The 21,416-nt window shown below is 47.9% G+C and overlaps 3 protein-coding genes across 13 annotated transcripts in view; 2 read left to right on the forward strand and 1 right to left on the reverse strand.

Moving 5' to 3' along the window:
- LOC121594411 overlaps nt 1-5,185 on the forward strand; it is a 43,958-nt gene extending 38,773 nt beyond the window's left edge. For all 5 annotated transcript variants that reach the window (XM_041917615.1, XM_041917614.1, XM_041917616.1 and 2 more), the window contains one exon: nt 45-5,185. In XM_041917615.1, the coding sequence (XP_041773549.1) occupies nt 45-2,962 (2,918 nt within the window). In that variant the 3' untranslated portion in view covers nt 2,963-5,185. The remainder of the gene's footprint in view (nt 1-44) is intronic.
- A 157-nt stretch (nt 5,186-5,342) lies between these two features.
- On the forward strand, nt 5,343-7,141 carry LOC121594428. The gene is made up of 2 exons (XM_041917669.1): nt 5,343-5,953; nt 6,026-7,141. Exons 1-2 carry the CDS (start codon nt 5,768-5,770, stop codon nt 6,383-6,385), a joined length of 546 nt encoding a protein of 181 aa, XP_041773603.1. The 5' UTR covers nt 5,343-5,767; the 3' UTR covers nt 6,386-7,141.
- LOC121594418 (ATP-dependent 6-phosphofructokinase) lies at nt 6,496-15,995 on the reverse strand. Of its 7 annotated transcripts, none has more exons than XM_041917643.1 (7): nt 15,776-15,995; nt 14,957-15,145; nt 12,786-13,282; nt 11,449-11,557; nt 9,000-9,188; nt 7,639-8,924; nt 6,496-7,556 (listed from the first exon to the last, which is right to left on the reverse strand). In XM_041917643.1, the coding sequence occupies exons 2-7, from the start codon at nt 15,101-15,103 to the stop codon at nt 7,415-7,417; spliced, it is 2,370 nt and encodes a 789-aa protein (XP_041773577.1). In that variant the 5' UTR covers nt 15,104-15,145; nt 15,776-15,995; the 3' UTR covers nt 6,496-7,414. The 7 variants fall into 7 exon arrangements, with proteins under 7 accessions (XP_041773577.1, XP_041773578.1, XP_041773576.1 ...); XM_041917644.1 differs by having other exon boundaries at nt 14,957-15,217; XM_041917642.1 differs by having other exon boundaries at nt 14,957-15,220.
- Nucleotides 15,996-21,416: the final 5,421 nt, after the last annotated feature.

A 21,416-nucleotide genomic window follows, 5' to 3' on the forward strand; every position in this document is an offset into this window, starting at 1 on the left:
TTGCACAAACATCTAACCTTCGTATTGTTTTTGATATTTTGCAGAGGAACTAAAGAGCCGTCTGCCAGAGCACGAGGCTGCCGAAGGATTGTTGTCGCTCTCGATGACACGTCCCACGTCGGCCTGCAGTAGCCTGGGAACGGGCCCACAACCAGGTGCTCCAGGGGGTGGTGGAGGCGAACCCGAAGCAGCTGCGGCCTACATAACTCAGCACATCAATTCGTATCTCACACCGGAACAACAGCAACGCCATGGTTACGCCGCTACAGGGTCTCCGAAGCCTCGCGCTCAGTCGCCTTCCGTTGCAGCAAAGTCCGATCCACCGAGGCGCATCATAACGTACGGCGGTGGACCAAAGCTTGAGTTCAATCTGCTAAAACACGAACAGTACTATTCGGACCCCAATGTGGGCAAACGCAGACGCGACGGAGATCGACCCTTCCCGTCGGCTAGTGATGAAGCGGCAGCGCAAGCCGGAGACGCGGACGACGAGGATGACACAGCGCGACCCATTGATCTGACGAAGAAGCCGCGCACACAGTCGGTGGTACAACAACCTTCTGCCGCTTCTGCACAGCATCAGTATGATCGGGCTCCGCCGCAACCGCTCGCCATGGTAACGCCGTTGCAATCGCAGCAAGCTCCAATAGAGCTACACCGCCAAACGGCTCAAATTCGGTACGATCGGGAACAAATACTGCAACCCCATCCGGTAGCGTACGAAGAGCGTCATCCTGCACAGCAGCATCAACAGCACCAGCAGCAGCAGATTCATCACCACCAGCAGGTGATTGTGCGTGTTTCGGATGTGCTGGCGCCAATAACCGGTGCAGCCAATCTGCTAACGACTCTCGTGTCAAACACGGACAAAATCCCGTTCGCAATGGGACCGTTCGAACCGACCGGAGGAGCAACACCCGGCGGTGCCGGTGTCGATGAGAATGCATATTTCCACGAGTACTTGAAAGAGCGTGCACTACAAGATACCCGCATCAAGCAGAGTCAGATGAAGCCGAGCACAATTGCTGGAGGCATCGCGATGCGTGACAGTCATCTGCAGGATCCACTGGCGAATCATCCGATGCACGAGGAGGTGTACAGGATTGTTCCTCAGGTGGCTGTTCCGATCATTGCCGCAAAGGCTACACCACCACCGGCAGTAATTCCACCACCTGCCTTAGGCGCTACCATACCTCCCAGCTGCCCACCGACTCCCACGAGTGTAGCAAACAGTCCAGTTTCGGTTGCTGCTCCGACAGTTGCAACGACATCCACCGAGCGCGTGTATCGAATCTTCAGTGGAAAGAACGAGCGTCATCGAGCGTCACCACTGGCCGTGGAAAGTGTAGCCCGTACCGATGCGAAGAGTCCTTCATTGGCCCTGGTGGAGCAGGATAAAAACAAACCGTCCGGTGAGATAGCTGTCCCTTCCAGCATCCCGACCGTAGCTTCCTCCCGCAATGACTGTCCGCAGGTGTCGGAGAATGCCTCACCGATGGACACACTGGCCGAAATAGCAGCGGGTTCGGTAAAACTCGACGTCACACGAGCGCAACCGATCGTCGAGCCGGAACCAACGGCCACCTCGCGTCCTAGATGCAACAGTACAAATTCTACCAGCACAAAGGTACCGCCAACAGTCCCACTAGTGCCTGAAAGTGCCAAAACGCTCGCTTCCGAGTACCTGAAGCTGGCCCAAGCGGTGACAAACGTACGCAAGCGTACCGAAAGTGAAAGCGCCGTGGGAACGCTCGGAACTGCCGGCTCTTCTGACCAGGAAGCGGTGTCGGACGGTGTACCAACCTCGGTAGCTTCCGCCGCTGCTTCTACGACAGCTCAGCAACAGCCATCAGCCGCCGGCAGTCTTCTACCACCAGTTCCGCCGACAGTTGCTGGACCGGCGCAAGGAGGCAGCGGCACGGGCGACGTCGGCGCAAGTCTCGTTGCCCCGGCCCGTAAGGTGGTGGTGGTCGGTGAGGAAAGCTTCAAAACGGCCGGTGTTCGTGGTGGCGCGGGTGGTGAGTTTGTCGGCACACCGCCGACCGCCTTCACGCCCATGCACCAGGAAGACGGTGGCCGGCCGGTGTGCGAGATCTGCAATAAAAAGTTCCATAAGCTGTCCCAGCTGAGCATTCACATGAACATCCACTACATGGAGCGGAAGTATCGGTGCGAGCCGTGCGGTACCAGCTTCCGCTCCCAGGGGCTCTACCTGAAGCACGAACGCTCGGCGACGCATCGCAACAAGGTGTCGATGACGACCACGTTTGGCGTGGCGACGGACAGCAACCCGCGGCCGTTCTACTGCCGGGACTGTGAGGTCGGGTTCCGCATTCACGGCCATCTGGCGAAGCATCTGCGCTCGAAGATGCACGTGCTGAAGCTGGAGTGTCTGGGCAAGCTGCCGTTCGGGACGTACACCGAGATCGAGCGGTCCGGCACGAATCTGACCGAGATCGACACATCGGACTGTGAGAATTCATTGTCCAGCCTGAAGCGGCTCGCGACGCGCCTCAACGTCAAGGATCCGGCAAAGGTTCTTCCCGGTGGAGGCGGAAATGGGCCGCACGGAGGTGGTAGCAGCAGCAGTAGCAGCAGTTCTTCCAGCAGTAGTGGTGGCGCTGGCACAGCCGGAGGCACGAGCGGGAACGAAACGGACAGCTGTGAAGATAACGAAGAAGACGCGGCCCAACCGTCGCTGGTGAATGCGAATGGGGTGAATGGCAGTGCTGCTGCTGCTGAACGGGACGACGACCAGCGCAACATAAACAACAATGTGAAGCGAAAAGCGGACGACAAACCGGGCTCGGATGAGGCAGCGGCGGCCACCGAAATGAAACGGGCTCGATATGGAGCGGAAGGAATGGAAGGGGGTGTGTCGGTACTGCAGCAAGCTCCCGTCGGCGGTACCTCGAACCATGCTCTGTCGGTAGAGGGAGCTGCGGCGAATAGCAATTGCTAGCATCGTCCAAGTAGGCATGCGGTTGGATGAGGCAACACCAGTAACTATGACTACTACTACTACTACTAATGATTAGTACAAGCACTACCACCACCACTGTATTGGAAGAGAAGGAAGCGTTGGTGTTGGTGGTGGACCGTGATGCAGTTTTAGTTCGATAAGTATGTGTAACTATAGCGTTTTGTGCCAAGCAAACCATGAAGTGGATTTTAATTGCGAGTTTAGTGATTACTTTAGCGTGGTAGTGTTTGGGCGAAAGGGCCCCGGACACGTTGATTTGATCAATCTGTTGTCGAATAGTTTTATAGAAGAATAGGGGACAACACACACACAGAGAAACATAAAAACAGCCAAGAAAGGACCGTTTTTTACAAAAGGTAGAAGATATGTAATACCCCTGTGCGTTTAGATTTCGAATCTGAAAACATAGCAAGAACCCACACGAAGTACGTAAAGATGCAGCGAATTGAATCAAGTTATCGAGAACCAAGGAGACCTGCCTAGTAGAAGAAACCGAACAGCTCGACCGGGAGAAGCGAAGCGGTACATGAAGTAAAAGAGAAACTAAACAAAGTGAAGCATATCGTTTATTACCCACTCTCGGAAGTAGAAGGATGTACCAGAGCATAGTAGTGTAGCGGAATGTCCGTTTTTAACTATGAGAGTATTCTTGTCGTGTGGCGGGATCGGTGTATGCTCACAGGAATCTGAAACCACCACGAGGATTTGCAGACCAACGTATATACATCTATTTTCTTGAATAACTCCTGATAGAGAGAGAGAGAGAGGATACCAACTACCAGGTACACACTTATATATACACATACATACATACATATAACAACGTACATCTAATCTAAACTTTATATACAAGAAATGCGTATGTACCAATTGTATACAACTATTTTTATACGGGCATACCTGGTTTTTTGCGTTCCATGCTCTCAACTTGGCTGAGAAGGGGAGCTTTTATTTTGGTACAACAGTTTAGAAACAGACAAAAAACAACCTACAGAACAGTTTTTTGTATTTTTGTACCTCCAGTTCGCGCACACCCTTTGCGTGTGTGGAAAATTGAACATTCACTGTCCACCCAGTGGGCTTTGGTCTTGTCTAGCATATCAGAAACACTTGAACGACCACAAATAAGAAATCTACATGATGGTTGATGATCATGATGATAGGTAGAGATGATATATTATTTTATCGCACTTTTTTCTTTCCCTCGATCCGATGCGTTTAAACAGGCTGGGAACTGTGTTTGCTTGTTTTCGATTCTATTTCTTTTAAATATATATTTGTCTTCCATATGCACTTGGTGCAAAAGCGCATAACTCGCTGACTCGCTGGGTTTAATTTTCTTCGGGTTATGGGACGTTGTGCAGAAAGTACCGTTCCTTTCCGTTCCGTTCTTTTGGAAGGCCAATCAATTATGTTGGGCCAACATTTCATCCGGGTTTCTTCGTTTTTCGGTATAATGATTGTAGTTCGACACTGGAAGAGGAGCTCTGGTAAAGTGCAGCACACATACACGCCACGCCATATTAAATCTAAACGTAATATCAAAAACGGTTGCACACCTGTGCAAAACGATGTAAGAAGGAAGGATAAATGAGTGTGTAAAATAAAACTAGCCACGAAACAAGATATGCTAGCGTAATCGGTAAGGCATTAAACGTTAAACGATTATAAAACAACAACAAAAAAACGTGTCAAAACTGGAAATGAATGGAACAAAATGATATATATAGGTTAAGCAATAGAAAAGATAAAAAGTGGTAGATGATAAGAAAATGTATTGAATTGTTTTTTACACAAACACAATACGCGCGAATTTACTGGCGCATCACGAGCAACAAACAAAAGGAACAATAGACACAGAAGTGGAGTAAGAAAACCCCGATCAACCGATTGCTTCCAGTGCAGGCATACCTTTTTTGTAATCGTTTATTTATCACGAAACCTTCCCGAAAAGAAAAACAAATTTCATAGGAAAACGTACACTTTTTTATTATTACAAGGTAACAGAGGGAACACACCCCACCACTCAGACTGGTTAAACCAACTGAAGCTCGGAGTGATGCGACAGTGACCCAGTCCTGTCCCATACACGTATAATATACCGAACACACACACATTTTGTAACACGGAAATTGATCTGCCACTGATGGATGGGTTTGTTTGAAGGACTTTCCTCAAAATCAGTGACGATACAGTGGAAAAGAAAAAAAAACGATAAACAAAACGATAACACAAGAATGCATCCTATCAGCTAAGCCCCTCTTTCTATTGTATAAGTGGATTTAAATGATATATACAGAAAAATCGAACACTCGCCGTGGTTAAAACAGAATATACGAAAAGAAAACAAAAATGGTGAAAACGTTTTTTTTTACAATACACAACAGCGATTAAATGAAAGAAAGTGTGATAGAGAGTATCAAATCCATCCGCCCTGACTTGGCCCACTAAAGGCAAAGCGATGATAAGAGATCACGAAGGATGATGGTACTGCACCACGAGCCCTTTGGAGTTTGACATCTCTGACACATCGGACAGTCACCACCAACATGTTCAAACACTCTCCATCATGTTTCCTTATCACTAAAGTGGTACCCCGTTCATTGTGTGCGTGTGATTAGAAGCATCTCTCACCTGTGACGGAAGCCGAACGGAAGATGCTGTCGATCACTTTCGATCAGGAGCTGCTGAGAACCGGAGCGTTGTCGTTGCGGCGTGGATCGAAAGTGGTGTGTTTGTGGTGTTGTGTGTGTGCTGTGCGTGTTGGTGGTATCCTACAGCAGCATGGCTTCAGTGATACCGCGCGTTGATGTCGTGTTCCTGGCGTACAGTGAGGATGCCGGAAAGGCACCGTCCGTTACGCTGGACAGCATCTGCACGGTCAGTTTGTACGAGCTGCAGCGGCACCTGCAGGTGAAGCGAGCCGAGCGCAACAGTATGGGTGCCGAAGCGTACAAACACTACAAATGGGTAACGATCCTCGAATGGGCTGAATAGAAAAACTAACATGCGGAACTAATGTGCGCTCCTTACAACCCTCAGTACAACGCAGCACTGGTCGAGGAATTGCGTACGACGGGGAAAGGACAACCGCGGCCACTGCTGCAGGCTTTCCACTGGTACATTGAAACGTCCAACCGCTGTGCGTTCCGGGTCGAGGGTCAACAGTACGAAGCGGTGTCGCTGGTAGTGGCCGCAGAGGTGGAGCACTGGTACTGTGCCCGACCCGGCCACAGTGCCCAGGGCAGTCGTGCTCGGGTAGTCTCGAACGTCCCGATTGGAGCAGCATTCACAGGAACTACACCTCCCGCAAAGACACCGGTTGTTGCCATTCATCAACGGCACCAGCAGCATCAACGCCACCGGTCGACAACTCTCGAAAGAATTGGAGAGGAATGTTAAGCCGCGGGCACCTTGTGGAGGAGATCGAAGAAGATTGTAATTGTGTAACGGAGTTTTCAATGTGTGATATATTCCTGTCCTGTTTTCTGTTCAAAAAAACATACCCGATCTCACAACAATAAATTCTTTTTTATTACATATCTCAATGGATGTACGTACCGCTAGCGAACGGGCTGGCTGTTGCTAGCAGCAGTACATTAACATTAGGATTCTCGGTGTTTATCTGTGTGTGTGTGTGTTGTAGGTGGCTCTGTTGGGGTACGGCATTTAATGTTTACCTTCAGAATCACGTATAGTGTAAGATTAGATTATCTATAACATTTGCTCTCTCTAGCATCTCATCTGCATCCAGTCCCACTCTCGGTTGTAGGCAGAGTGGAAGGAAGAGAGAGATAGTGAGAGTGTTTGTCTGTGTGTGTGTGTTTGTGTAGTTCTGTCTTCATCCCCGCAATAATACCTCACGATTACTGGATATTCACTACAAGTGTTTAGCGTCACTGGCCTTTGTTATCGCTTTTTGTTCGATTCACCGGTGCGATATTATGCTTTTGAGGGTTTTTTTTTGGTATCATCATATCAGCATGGTTACTACCCTTCGATCGTGATCGTGATGCGTGTGTGTGTGTTAGAAATCATTTTGTAATAATACTTTCCACTAATAGCACAGAACAAACAACAAAACAACGCTTTAGAGATAGAATTAGATTTGCAAGTGGGTGCTAACGTTAACACAATAAACGATAAATACTACTTAAGGAAAAAGAAAACAATGCGAAACGACGGTCTACTCAAAGCGAACCGTTTTTCACCGACATTTGCTAAAAAACATCGAAAAAAAGATAAGGAAACACAATTTGTGTCTGTGTGTGGGTGTGTGGGTGTGTAATGGTGCTTAAAGCTTCGCCTAAAGCGACAACGAAAGATTGGCAAAGACTTGTTCGCTATGGCTTCAGATGTTGCCCCATCTGCCCCTTCCCGTTGGAGGAGGTAATGTTACGCTTCTTTGGGGGGGGGGTTTCCCGGGCACACTTAAGCGCACGGCGAGTCGGTCGACATTTCTTCCTCGACCGTGATGTACATGCCCTCCTCCTCGTAGGTGGAGTCGTGTTTGGCCAAAATTCTTAGCAGCGGGCGCAGCTTCAACCACCACTGATGCTTGGGGATGCGTTGCCTGGAAGGAGGCAAAAATTAAAGGGCGTTCAATATAAGCCGGAAGTTACCCGAAAAGAACGACACCAGCGCACGCTACTTACATAAAGTTGGTCTCACCAATCAGCTCCTTGAGCGGGGAGAATTTGTACTGACGACGCACCAGTCCCAGCAGGCAGGCCGTCTCGGGAGCGGTAGCATTGATCGACCCGTCCGGCTGAGTGTTGGCCTTCAGCTGCTCCACCAGCCACTCGACGCACTTGGCCGCCATCTTGGTGCCCATGTTACGATCGAACGGAGTGGGCGAACCGCCCTGCTGCATGTGGCCGAGCACGTTCATGCGCGTCGAGAACAGTCCCTTGCCCTCCTCCGAGTACAGCCGGTAGATGAACTCGGTGTTGTAGTTTTCGGACGCCTTTTCGTTGCGCAGAATCAACCCGCGCTGCACGCCGTCGCTCATCTTCGACGCCATATGGTACACGTCCTGCTGCAGATCCTTGATCGTGAACTTCTCCTCGTAGATGTAGGCCGCATCGGCACCGCCGGCCAGTCCGGCCAACGTTGCCAGATAGCCACAGTAGCCGCCCATCGTCTCGATCACAAACACGCGGCGCTTCGTACCCTGGGCCGACTGGCGGATGCGATCGCAAATCTCCGTGATTTCGTTCAGCCCCGTGTCGGCGCCGAGCGAAAACTCCGTGCCGGGCATGTTGTTCGAGATCGTGGACGGAATGACGACGATCGGGATGCAGAACTCCTTGAACTTGCTGCGCTGGTCCGTGATCTGGCCGGCGGCGTGGTACGCCTCGAACCCGCCCACAATCAGCAGCGCCTGGATGCCGAACTCCTTCAGCCGGGCGGCAATATCCGCGAACTTGCCCTCTGGAAGCGTGCGCTTCGTGCCGAGGAACGCACCGCCCTGGCCCACCCACCCGGTCACGTCGGACCATTCCATCTTCTTGATGTGGCCCGCCACCAACCCCTCGATACCGTCGTGGATGCCCATCACCGTGTCGCCCCGGTAGATGCAGTTGCGCACGAACGAACGCACGGCCGCGTTCATGCCGCAGGCCGGCGCACCGATGTGCATCACGGCCATCGTGTAGCCACCGACGCCGCGGCCCTGCTCGTCGAACGCACTCTTCGGCGGCTTCAGGCGCGTCAGCATCTTGTACGTCTCGAGATTGCGCGCGAACGAGCGGCCACGCAGCTGCACCGCCAGCTCCCAGTTCTTGTCCTCCATCGCTTTGGCGACGGCTTTCGTCCGCTCGACACACTCCATCAGCGGCACCCGGACGGCCTGGTTGCCGTCGAGCGATACGACGCACGGTTCCGTCTTGTCGTCCGCTTCCATCAGTGCCAGCACTGCTTCAGCACCCATGCGGCAACCCTACAAGCATTGGAGAAGAAATAGTTTTAGCATGCGACCTTGAGAAGCACACATAGTAGGACACTCTGCACATACCAAAACACGATCGAACGCACTCGGATTGCCACCACGCTGCACGTGACCCAGCACGGTGATGCGCGTGTCCTGCTGCAGACGATCGACGACCACCTGCTTCACCTTCTCGGCCGTGATCGGATTGCCATCGCGATCAATAGCACCCTCCGACACGATGATAATGTTCAGACGCTGGCCAGCAGAACGTTCCTGTAGTTCCGTCACGTTGCAATGCATCGAAAGGTTAAGCACACAAAGACAGAGCATTAGAGGGTTTCCGTTTACGAGCGAAGCACAGTTTTGGGCAGAAAGAGAATGAGCGATGAAGAAAAATAGAGATGAGTTGAGTGCAATGGGTGTGTGTGATTGAGTGGGAGGCATGAGGGTTTGAAGGAGTTAGTAGTAAGAGCGGTAGGAAGCGGCATGCCCTACGATGTGTGAGGGCAAACGCGCGCTCGTCCACGAAACCAAAAGTAATCGTCCAGTGACGGATGATCGAGGATCGAATTGGGATTTTGTTTTTGTTTTTTGTACCATCATTGGTAAGGATCTAAAAATCAGGACTTTTCTGTTGTTTGTTCCATCACTGATCGAAGATCGTGGATTGAATGCTAGAAAAAAAAGAGAAAAAGTAAAAAAGCAACAACAAACACGAACAGCAACATTAAACTGCTAAAAAGCTTGGAAGCGCAATGATAAACAGAGCAGAGCTTTAGATGCTTTTTCTTTGAACAAAAACGGTGCGATAAAACAGTCTAAGCAGAAGCAATAATTAACAAAAGAAGAAAAAAAAATCACACACACACATATACTGCTAACGATCATGCAGATCCCACAAAATGAGAGTAAACAATAACGTGAGCTTTGAGTTTGGTGCATGCCTCTACTTCGGTTTATGATTTACTAAGATCTTTGCTTGTTTTTTTGGGGACGATGTTGACGACTTCGTCTACGTGGACGCACTTACGGAGATCCTTTTCTATAATAATTCTGACAAAGCTTCAGTTTTTTGTGTTTGTGTGTGCTGTGTTTGTAGAAAGCTAAAACGAAATATCAACTGAGAACGATATAGACCAACTTGGCGCGTTGTTGCAACCACAAGCAAATAGGCTAAACAATAAAACAAGTCTATAACAGTTGAAACTTCACTTAGTCCCATTAGACCATTCCAGTCGAGATCTGTTCGTGGATGGCAAAGACTTGTAGCCTCTTCCATCGTTTCATCGTTAGTGGAATAATAAAGGAATTGGAATCTGGAAATAGGAATGAGCCTGAGTGGGGAAAGGAGTGGTTTCGTATCTGTATTAGTCTTCATCGGAATGAGCAGGGGGGGAGATGCTCGGTTGTACGGGGAAGCATTACAAATAGTTTTGCTGAGTGTTGTTCGGTGGCGAACGATTAGCGATGCGTACCTGCAGTATCTTCTTACACAACTTCTCTGGCCAATTATGCACTACGGGATCTTCCGGTATGAACACATAGTCCGCCTCGCTAGCTAAAGCAGCCATTATGGCCAGGTAACTACAATGCACACAATAATAGTAATAAATGGTAGTAATGCGGTTGAGATGAGATGAGAAAAGGTTAAAACGGAACGAACGGGGTAAAAGGTTTACAGGAGACGCTAGTAATAATACATTACAAAGAGCAAACAACACTTGCTGAGTGGCAGATGGGAATAAAGGCGACTAGACTAGGCCACCTTCGGTACTCTTTCTCTCTTGCTGTTTAGGCACAAAACAACGAAGGCCTCTCCAAGCCTTCTTGGATGCCTTCTTCGATAGGCTTTTTCTTCCTCCCTTTTGTCACCTCAAGAATGACGTTTGTGTTCGATGTTTTTTGCGGTTTCAATTTAAAAACAAGTGCTTTCTTTCGCTTAATTTAGCCAATCTGTTGATCTTGATCGCACCAATATGGATGGATAGATGATTGGTTCGAGAGGGGAAAAAAACGATGAAAATGTAGCTATGATATCTAATGAACGAATCTAGGAATCGTTAAGTAAAAAAAAAAGAAATGTGAAATTTGCACATTCACAGCAAATGCATATAAAAACGTGTGAAACAACAACAGCAGCAGCAACAACAACGCGTGTTGTATGTGTGTGTGTGTATCGATGAATTGTATGCCGCTCATGCAAAACACCACACAACCCCAAAAACCTAAATGAATTATGCCAATTCGGTGTATGATGATCATATGGTCGTTTGATCATGATCGTGCCAAGATGGAGCGGGAAACAAAAATATTTCGAAACAAGAAGCAACTGCAGCAAGTAGTAGTAGTAGTAGTAGTAGCGCAGTGGTAGTAGGTAGCAGCAAAGTGATTTGAAGCGATAATTTCGGTACTTCGAATTTGGAATTGCATGATTTTTGGAGGTGTGTTGTGATTTTTTTGCTTTTCTCGTTTCGTTTGGGTTGGCTCCTTTGGCGGCCAGCCCCTTCTCCCCTTGCCCGTCCAATTTGCTTGCCTGTGTCAATTGCTTGCAGAGACGTTCCGGCCAATCGGGTTTCGGTGGATCTTCGGGAATGAAAATGTAGTCGGCCTCGACGCACAGACCGGCCACTACCGCCAGATAGCTGTGAAAAACATGAACAAATGCATACGGACATGGAGTGGAGAGCAATTTTGGTGTATGGTAAGGTGTGGTTCATCGATGATCGATTGTGGATGGCGTATTTCGCTAACAGCATATTCCCAAGGAGGAGCAGCAAGATCATAGCTTAAACTAATAACCAATAATTAAGGCGATCGCAATGGTGTGTTTATGGAGTTGTGTCTTGGTGTCACTGGTCAATGATTGAATGCTGAGTCAAATCAAGAAGAAAAAGGACATTCTTCAACACTGGACAGAGAGAGAGAGAGAGAGAGAGAGAGAGAGAGAGAGAGACAGACAGTGGAGAGAGAAAGAGAGAGTACAAATTGGGAGTTCAGCAAATCGACAGCAAGGATGTTAAGGGACGGAAATACGCCACTGTTCATGCACAACACGGGAACTAGTCAGCACACGAACGCCCTGCAGGGGGATCGTTCAGTTTAGGGGGAGAAACATTTTAATGAACACACCGGAAAAGGACACCAACAAAACAGAGAGATCACGCACGATCGGGGGACACGTTTGATTTCCTCCAAAGTGGTAAAGTGCATTTAGTGACAAGGTGATCGGATTGATGCTATTATCAGCGTGCTTTGGCAGCCAAATTTTCCACTTCATTCCATAATGGAAGAATGAAGAGGTGACAGTCTCCATCGGTTTCTTCCGCTTTCCGCAAATTACTGTGTGAGGCTACAACGATACGGCGCAATGGCGGTGGAATCGAATGGTATCAATCGAGGGTTGCAAGAGAGAGAGTGAGAAAGAGATGCGAACAAAGTATGCAAAATAATGGGAATGGGGGGGGGGGGTGTCCAAGGGTAGCGACAGACGGGACAGAGGAGGAGGAGGAGGAGGAGGAGGATGCGCTTGCCTGTTCGAGTTTGTCGCAGATTTTGGTCTCCCAGTCGCGGGGCGGCGGAGATTCGGGAATGAAGACGTAGTCGGCCTCAGAAATGACGCCGGCAACGACCGCTAGATAGCTTTAATTCCACCCAAAGTTTGGGAGTGATCAAGAGAGCGAGACAGAGAGAGAGATACGGAGAGACGGAGAGACAGTTTCGTGCGTAGACAAGAGTGGGAAGAAAGAATAAAAAGGATCATTAGCATTTCGCAGTGCACGCAGTCTCTCTTTTCTCTCGATCGGGAGGATCATTTGCGACAATATCCAGTAGCCGAATGTACCGAAAACCGAAACCCCTTTCGTTACTTACCCACAGTGACGACCCATCACCTCCATGATGAAGGTACGCTGGTGCGAGTACGCCGTACTGACGATCGCGTCGATCGCCTCGATGATACGGTGCAGCGCCGAATCCGTACCGATGGTCATGTCCGTGCCGCAGAAATCGTTATCGATCGAACCGACCATGCCGGCAATGTGCAGGCTCTTGTACTTGATGCGCTGGTCCTGCGTGATCCGATTGCTGGCCAGCAGCTCGTCCAGCAGGCTGCCCCACTCCTGCCGGAACAGGTTGGCACCGGTCAGCGAACCGTCACCACCGATCACGACCAGATTGGTGATGCCGCGGGACACGAGATTGTGGGCGGCCTGCAGCCGTCCGGCCCGCTCGCGGAAGTCCTTACAACGGGCCGAACCGATCACGGTACCACCGCGATGGATAATGCTCGACACCGACGACCAGTTTGCCTCGACGATGTTGTCACCACCGTCCACCATGCCCTGGTAGCCTTCGCGGATGAAGTACACCTGCGTTTGTGAGGATGGAGAACCGCATTAGTATCCTGTGCAGTATAGTATTAACTGTCGTTAATTATAGATGAGTCTGACTGTGTGAGTGTTCCATAAAACGACCCTGTGCTCTAGCGACAAATTAGAGGCATTAGAGTGATCATTACTAACCTGCTCTTGTTTATGACATTCTTGCACCCTTAGCTATCGATTTCCTCACATACTAATGAGCAATTAAGCTGTGCCAATCTAATCGGCAATCTAATTAGAAGAGCTACCTACCCTTTTGGCTTTTGACAAAATGAGCTGATTGTGATGGCGGTGCGTTTGAAAGCTGGAAATAATTCCACTTCATCACCAGCCTGGAAATGTGCACGTGAAAGGCAACTCGGTCCGCTTCCCCAGTTGAAGAAGCTCCACATGCATTTACGAACCGCCAGCACAAATACCAACCACCTGGCGTCTCCACTCGGTCACCCATCCCAGTGCCAGTGTCTCGACCCCATTGCAAAATCTTTGAGAGTTTGAGCTGTGTTACTTATGTACTTATAAATAACTCTCTTCTCTCTCTCGCTCTTAGAGGCCGGATTGGGGGGGGGGGGGTTGGAAGCCCCGAACACAGGCTGGCGAGCGCGCGGCCACTCCACAATTGCTCCAAATTGAACGATTTAACCTTTGGGATGACCTTCCTTCCTGCAGTTTTGCCAACAACTACACACGCCCTGCGGTGAGGGTGAACGATTTTGGGGGCAGAACAAACTAACGTTGTTCCTTTCTGAAAAAAAAAATCCGAAAACTTTATGACCGTTTGAAGGTCAACGGTCTAAGAAGGGGAAGAAGGGAGAATTTCCTTTTCGGACGTTATGTTATCAACGCACGCACGCACGCAAAGAAAGGTTAATATAGGTCAATTAAAGGGTGCGATTTGGGGAGACAAAAAGAATACTTTTGTCAATGGTCAAGTCAATTGTGTTCTTTTTTAATCAAACAGCCTGTCTCTCAACACAATCAAATACACGCCGTGCAAATATGTGTCCCGCGCGCGCATACGCCCTACCAAGCTGAAAGTGAAAACCAACACCATAAAGTGTCATAAAACTACTGTTTCATAACCTTATCTGGCTTAGCTGGCCGTTGGGTGCCCCAACCCCCTCATTGCGACCTGTCCTGCCCCCTTTTCAACTGAAAGTGACAACGGGAAAGCGGCGTGTTCGACGCATCGAAATGCTGATAACGCCGATCTGCCAACATCAACAAACCGCAACCGTTGGCAACCGTTGTCGTGCATGTAATGTGCACGGTCACGGTTAACTCTGTTGACCATCGACCAAAACGTGACTGTGAACTGTACGCGATATTTTGGGACGGTTGGCTCGTGCTCTCAATTGTATCCTTGCCGATCAGGACACATTCCTCAGTAGGCGAATCAATCAAAAGTACAAGACGCTAGGGGGCGGGGCATTATTGTGCGTATCGATGCGTACGCGTACGTGTATGCGTATGTGTGTGTCTTTACATTAACAATCACACCGTGGTGGCCACGGTGGCGGCCGGTGTTGGGATATATTTAGACGCTGGCGATTCAACCAGTGGCGCTCCGAGAGTCGTTTTCCTTTGGCAACGATGATGATGATGATGGGGTTTGAAATGGTTTTGATGATCACAATTGAGTGTTATATCCTTCGGCCTTACCTTGCATCCGACGTAGATACCCATGCGTACCACCGCACGGACGGCCGCATTCATGCCCTGGGAGTCACCGCCGCTGGTGAAGACGGCGATGCCCTTGCCCTTGTGGGCCCCGAACTGAATAAACCGTTGTACCGGTGCGCTCGACATTTCCACGGACGATGATATCCTTCTGTCTGCTGATGCAACAACCTACACACACAGAGAGAGAGAGAGATCGACACGCACTCAATCACACTGAAATACAGACGCACTGTTCTCTAGCTGCTGTAAAAGGATTAAGTAGATGCCGGGGAAGAAGAAAAGAAGGAAGAGGAAGAAAGAGAAAACTTTCCATTTTAGTAATCACATCACATCACCCCACACCAACACACGCAAGCACCGCACAGACACGCGCGCACGATTCAACGATTTCCACGGTAACGCGGTGGTAGCGCGGGAGGGAAGAAAGTTGCTTAGATTGCACAATCTAGCAGAGACAGTCTGCTAATCTGCTTTGCCTCTCGACCACTCTCGATCGGTCTTTCACATCCACCATTGTTGGTACCGTCCGGAAATCGGAACCACTTCCACAGGGAAGCAAGGATCACGAAGCAACAGCCCAGGCCACACAAGGATCAGCGAGTTATATCACGACGAAGAATAGCAAGGAGCAGGGCGTTCGTGCATCCGTAAGTTGTATAGTTCAGTCGCACTAAACTCTACACCACTTTCTTGCTCAACAACCTACACAACCGCTGGAATCACTAACGCGGGACGACGATGGATGCAACTTTCCACGCACTTTGCAACTCACAGCCACACGGTGCCAGCAACACTCACCGTTAATCCACCGTACTGTACCACACACACGCACACGGCTGCTGGGAGGTGCAACGATAGAGGTGAAACCGATCTGAGGGGGTTGTCTCGGAGTCCGCGAATCAGCCACCAGCTCTGTTGTGAGAGAAACGCAACTGCAAGAGGCGAACACAAACGGCGGTTCCTTTTTTCTCGCTAGTGGACGGGCTTCCCAAAGGTGATCCGTGACATCTCAAGGTGACTTTATAAGCAAAATCAATGTTTATGCAGCGCGTGGTGCGAAGGTTCGCTCGTGTCAGTGTTTTGCACTACCACAACCAAACGCCAATTGACAGTAGCGCGCAACAACATGCTTGCAAGGGATGGGCCGCAACAATGGGTAAATAATGTTCTAATCATTATTTTGTTGTAACGTAATCACAAAATGATTTTTGTCATGAGTTCTGACTTCATGCACAATTGCAATCAGTTTCACATATAAAACAGAGGGTGGATGTGTGTATGATTCTTTCTTTCACACCAAACCGTCAATTTGCACCACGTTGGACGAACCTGCGTGCGCACGAAAGCAGGCAATAGCTGACAGCTGTCAAATGCCGGCAAGCGGGGGAGAAAAAGAAGCGCAAATAAACGGTTTTTTTTTGTGGGAAATGTGTAGTGCAATCTTTTATAAAATTATGCTTTGATGCATTCGATAATATGCCCCATTGCCTTATCACCCTGTCCCATTACAAAGCAAACGGATACGATTATGTTTCGGGGTAGGATCCGGGGTTTCCCATTCAAACGATATGATTGCATCATTGTGGAGTCGGAACTAAGATTCTAACTTTCAATTGCGAAAACGTGCTCTTCGACGAAAAGCAAATGGATATTTCCAATTCGGTTTTCCAAAATGTTCATTCACCATTTTCATTTTAGCTGATGAAAGTACATCACGCACTTCATCGCCATTAAAGCTAAAAAGGAACAAGGGATGATGCAAAAATCACTTACAAACCGGTTATAAACACCGCTGCTCTGTTGCCATGAAACGTGCTTCCAGTCACGTGCAATTACCGCCCGAAAAGACCCCCCCCCCCTCTTGGTGGGGGGGGGTTGTTGAACCGGTGATTCATTTCACTCGTTGCGGCCGTTTATTCGCAAGCATGACGAAACATTACCGCAAAGGAAATGAAATTCGCAAAAATGACGACTTGAGCTGACGGTGTTGACCAACCATCTTCATCATGACTCAGCAGCTCCCGGCTAGAAGGGGTGTGTAAAGCAAGCGGTCAAAGTAAACTATGAAATCAGCAGCATAACTGTACAAAACGAGAGAGAAGGAAGTCACCCCCACTATCCCTCTCCACCGGAATGCGAAGAATGTACTTGTTCTCGTTGGCTCTTTCTCACGAGGTACAATCAATGGAATGTTGGCAAAACATTTGTTTTATTGTGTGTTTTTTTTTTATTGTTTTCTCCATTTTCTTATCTTCCACATATGATACAACCAATATAGAGAATGTGAAACAGCGATAAATACCGAAAAACGAAGATGAGTATATTCATGCACTGAGGCGCACGCGCACGCGCGCGCAATTGGCTGATGCAGCTGCTGCGGGTTGCTGCTGCGGCTGCTTTGTTATCTTCTTCTGTTCTCTGTTCTGTTTGCTTGTCTAGTTTGTTTGTTTCGTCCAGTAAAGCAGCACACGATTTTTGTTTGCTAATTGTCGTCTTTCTTTCCAGTTGTTTGTTGTTGTTGCTTTAGCTTACTCTTCTTACTACTTTCTGATTTCTTCTATTTTTTCTGTTTAGGATTTTTTTGTTTGCTCCAAGAGTCTATTTCTGGTTTCTGTTGTTCTTAATGTTTTTAGGGGTTAGCTTAGAACGTTGGAAATACACAATTGCTGGGGCACGATGCTGCTTCTGTTTCTGCATTTACTAGTAATGTCACGTGTACTGCTTGTGTATGAGTGTGTATGGGTGTGTTCTAAGTGTTCTCTATTTGTCCTGCTTTAGAATTGTTTTTTGCCTTGGAACGCCAACCAAACAGAGGTTCGGCACCAAAAACTCCGATTGCAACCTTTTCATCACATCCTAGGTAACGAAAACCAAAAGAAGAGCGTTTGCATTTAGAGTTCTACATCAATGGGTTAGCAAAACTGCTTGAGAAACGTTTATTCGTACCTTTTTATTCCAATTTCCTGTAAATTTGAGAGCCTTTTTTGTTTGCCTTTTGTTGCTCTGTGAGCCATAGGATTTTATCAACAAGAACTGCGCTGTTAGCTGCTGTGTTGTTTTGTGTTATTTCTGCTGCGTGTGTGTGTGTGTGTGTTTGTTTTGTCTAGTCTGTGTGTGTGTGGCGTATTGTTTCTATTACTATTTAAAGGAGTTTCTAACTGCCGTGCAAGCTCTTCTGTATGCTTGTATGTGTGTGTGTGTTTTTTCCTTTAATCAATATAGAACGCATTTGAAAATGGGATCTATTTTGTCACAGCAAAACCAATGGAACGGAAACAATAAACTATGAACAATCATCATCTGTTGGAAACTCTATCGATCACCGTTGGTTTAGCGTATGTTATGTTTGGTTGATGTCATGTTCATCTGTTTAAGATTTCGTTCGCTTTTAAAGAGACAATTCACTGCAGTTTTCACTACTTTATGCGACAAATCTGTAGAGTTGTATGACTAATTTTATCGGTTTCTGGTTTTTGGTAGAGAGATAGATAGAGAGAAAGAGACAGAGTACACGAAAGAAGTACGGCTTTTTTAAAAGGGGAAGGATGCTGCGGATCGAATGCGGGCATAAGGACGAAGTAGTAACTGCTACTAGTGTAGTGTTTGTAGTAGTAGTAGTAGTTGTTGTTGTAGCAGTTAGTTTGTTTCCTATCTACTAAGAAGGACTTCCTTCCGTATTTGGCTATCAAAAAACGCGAACAACCGCTAGTTCTAGAAGTTGAATATCCACACAAACGTAACGATCCCAAACTTGTATTTAAAAATCGTCCGTGTTTAAACTCCAAAATGAATGAAAGAGACGCTGACACGATTCTAAGAAGATGCAACAGTCTCCTCATCTATTCCAAAATCCATCTCACTGAAGATGGGTTCTCCAAATGGCTTCAAAATCTAACTCCTCTGACGACTCCAAGAACACGATTCGTCCGATTTATTTATGGGTTGAATGAATTAATTTAACTAATTATGAATTGGTAACGTGTTTCACTAACTTCGCCTTCGGGACATGCGCCCCCTCCCCACGGACACACACGCGTGAGTAGTGTCAAGAGCGCAGAAAACGGGAATGAAGATCACTTCCAATGCATGCTTTTTGTCTTTTCTACGGGACATGCCGCATGGGACATACGGTAGTGGTGGAGGTTTTAAGCAAATTTCCCAAACTAGTTTGTTGTGACTATACTCTGCAGCTTTCCCTTACGCTCTCCTTCTCTCATGATCCTTTTCTTCCTGTGTGTCCCTTTCCTTCTCAGAGCTACTACCGAACCGGAACCGGATGGTGATGGGAGAAAGTGTCCCACTCCTCCCTTTTATAGCAACACACAGTGTGCATTTTCCGTCCACCGGAGACGAACAGCTTCAACCATCAAAGCTTCCCTCCCTCCCTACCCCCACTCTATTCCCATCGGACCCAAACACACACACACACAATGTACAGCCGGGCGTATAGGGGAAAGCTGCTTCGGATCCATTATTGTTTCTTGGTTTTTACAACTGGGTTTGCGTTTATTCACTTCACGAATAGAGCAAAAACAAAGGTAACCATGCTTTGTCACGGAAACAACACACGCTGCTGCTTACTTGCTTGCTTGCTTGTAGTAGTTGTTGTTGTTGTAATAGTAATAGTGTACTGACATTAGTTCCTTGTTGGGGACATACATTGCAGTTGGCTTTGATTTTCCCTAGCGCGGATCTCTTTCTTTCAGTGTGTCAAGAGTGGTGGACAACGTAGTGTGTGTGTGTGTGTGTGTTAGTGTTTTGTGTGTATGTAAAGTGTCTGTTGGCGGGAAATGTTCCCACCCATTCTCCTCCTTTTCCTGTTTTACGCTTTCACATCAACAACGGTGGTGGTGTGGGATTGCTGTTGTTGGTAGTTTCTTTTTGGTAAACTTGTTCAATTTTGACATTGTTTGTTTTACTGCTCTTTTATTTGATTAAACGACGGCGACGACGACGACGACACGACTTGCTTTTTTGTTTTGTTTTGTTCTGTTTGATGTTGTTTTACAAGAGTAATAATTTCCATTTGATGTTCGTTTTCAACATGATTTTGCTTTTTTCTTCCCTTTACAGGACTTCCTGCTTGAGTGGCAGAGTAGGAAGGACCTCCTCCGGTGCTCGAAATGGTCCGCAGCATATGCGCGATGTTGGTGGTAATGTGTATGTGCGGACCATTACGGCAATAGATGGTAAGACTGACACGCACGCACACACACACACACATTGCTGGTATTTTGTTTTTAAACGGCCCAATTTGGGACGTGGAAAATGTGTGTATGTGTATGGCTGTGTGCGGCGGAGGCTTCCCTTCCCTTTGCTACGCGCTAGCTTTTCTCGCGCTTTCCGCGCTCTTTTTTTGCTGATGGTGCTTTATAATGATGTAAGACGACAGGTTTTTTGCTGCATTATTACATTCAACTAGATTAGAAGATCTGCCTCGCTCTATCCCCCTCTCTCTCTCTCCCTCCCCTCGGTATTCGCACTTATCCACAACGTACCCAGGGGAGGGGACTGAGCGGCCACAAACGTGTTTAGCTTGCAACAGCATTAAACAAAAACGATATACATCTATCTTGCCTGCTCTCTCTCTCTCTCTCTTTGTTTGGATTTGCAATTTGTAGCCCCAAATTCCCTCGTTTTTCTTTACACAAAACCAACACGGTCACTTGGCCACATTCGTACACAGTTTAGAAAAGTTTGTTAGCTACCTTATTCCTCCTCAAACCCCTTCCTTCTTCTTCACCGCGTTTTAAACATTTGTGTTATATCTGGTTTCTCTTTTACTCTTTGTCTTAAAAAGAGAGGAAATGGATGGGGGGATTGGTATTCGTACACGAAAACACGAAAACACACAGCTACACGCTGCCAGCACAATACACCCAGTGGACATCATCCCTTGCGATCCCATGCGATCTCTCCGTCCTCCGTCCCATGTGTCCCATTGGTGTGCGAGCGTGGGGGGAGTGCAATCGTTACTGGAAGAAAGGACGACGATTCGGGGCCAACACGAGATTTGTGATTTGTGGACATTATATTTGGCTTGGTTTTGTGTAGAGTGTGTAGACATTTATAGAAGAGCTTTGCGTTTGATCCATATATCGAGTTGGGAAGAAAGAGAAGGGAGAAGGGTTATATCCATCTCACACAAAAATCCGGGAAACAGCAACAGCAACACAAGGGACACATTTGCTGTGAAGACACATTTAGATAAACATGTTTTGCATATTTTACCCCTCCCCCAATCGCTTCTTTTCGGAGGGTGGGGGGGGAGGGAAGGGGTGGGGGAATCATTCAACGGAACACACATACACAAACTTCCATCCAAAAAAAAAGCGCCCCATAGGACGCTCCGCAATAGTGCCTCCTTGTGCCTTAACCTTAAGAGTATTCAATGCGCAAATTGGCACGCAAGTGTGCCGCAACAGAGACAAACAGACAT

Source organism: Anopheles merus, chromosome 2L (assembly GCF_017562075.2).
Source record: "Anopheles merus strain MAF chromosome 2L, AmerM5.1, whole genome shotgun sequence".
Taxonomy (NCBI): domain Eukaryota; kingdom Metazoa; phylum Arthropoda; class Insecta; order Diptera; family Culicidae; genus Anopheles; species Anopheles merus.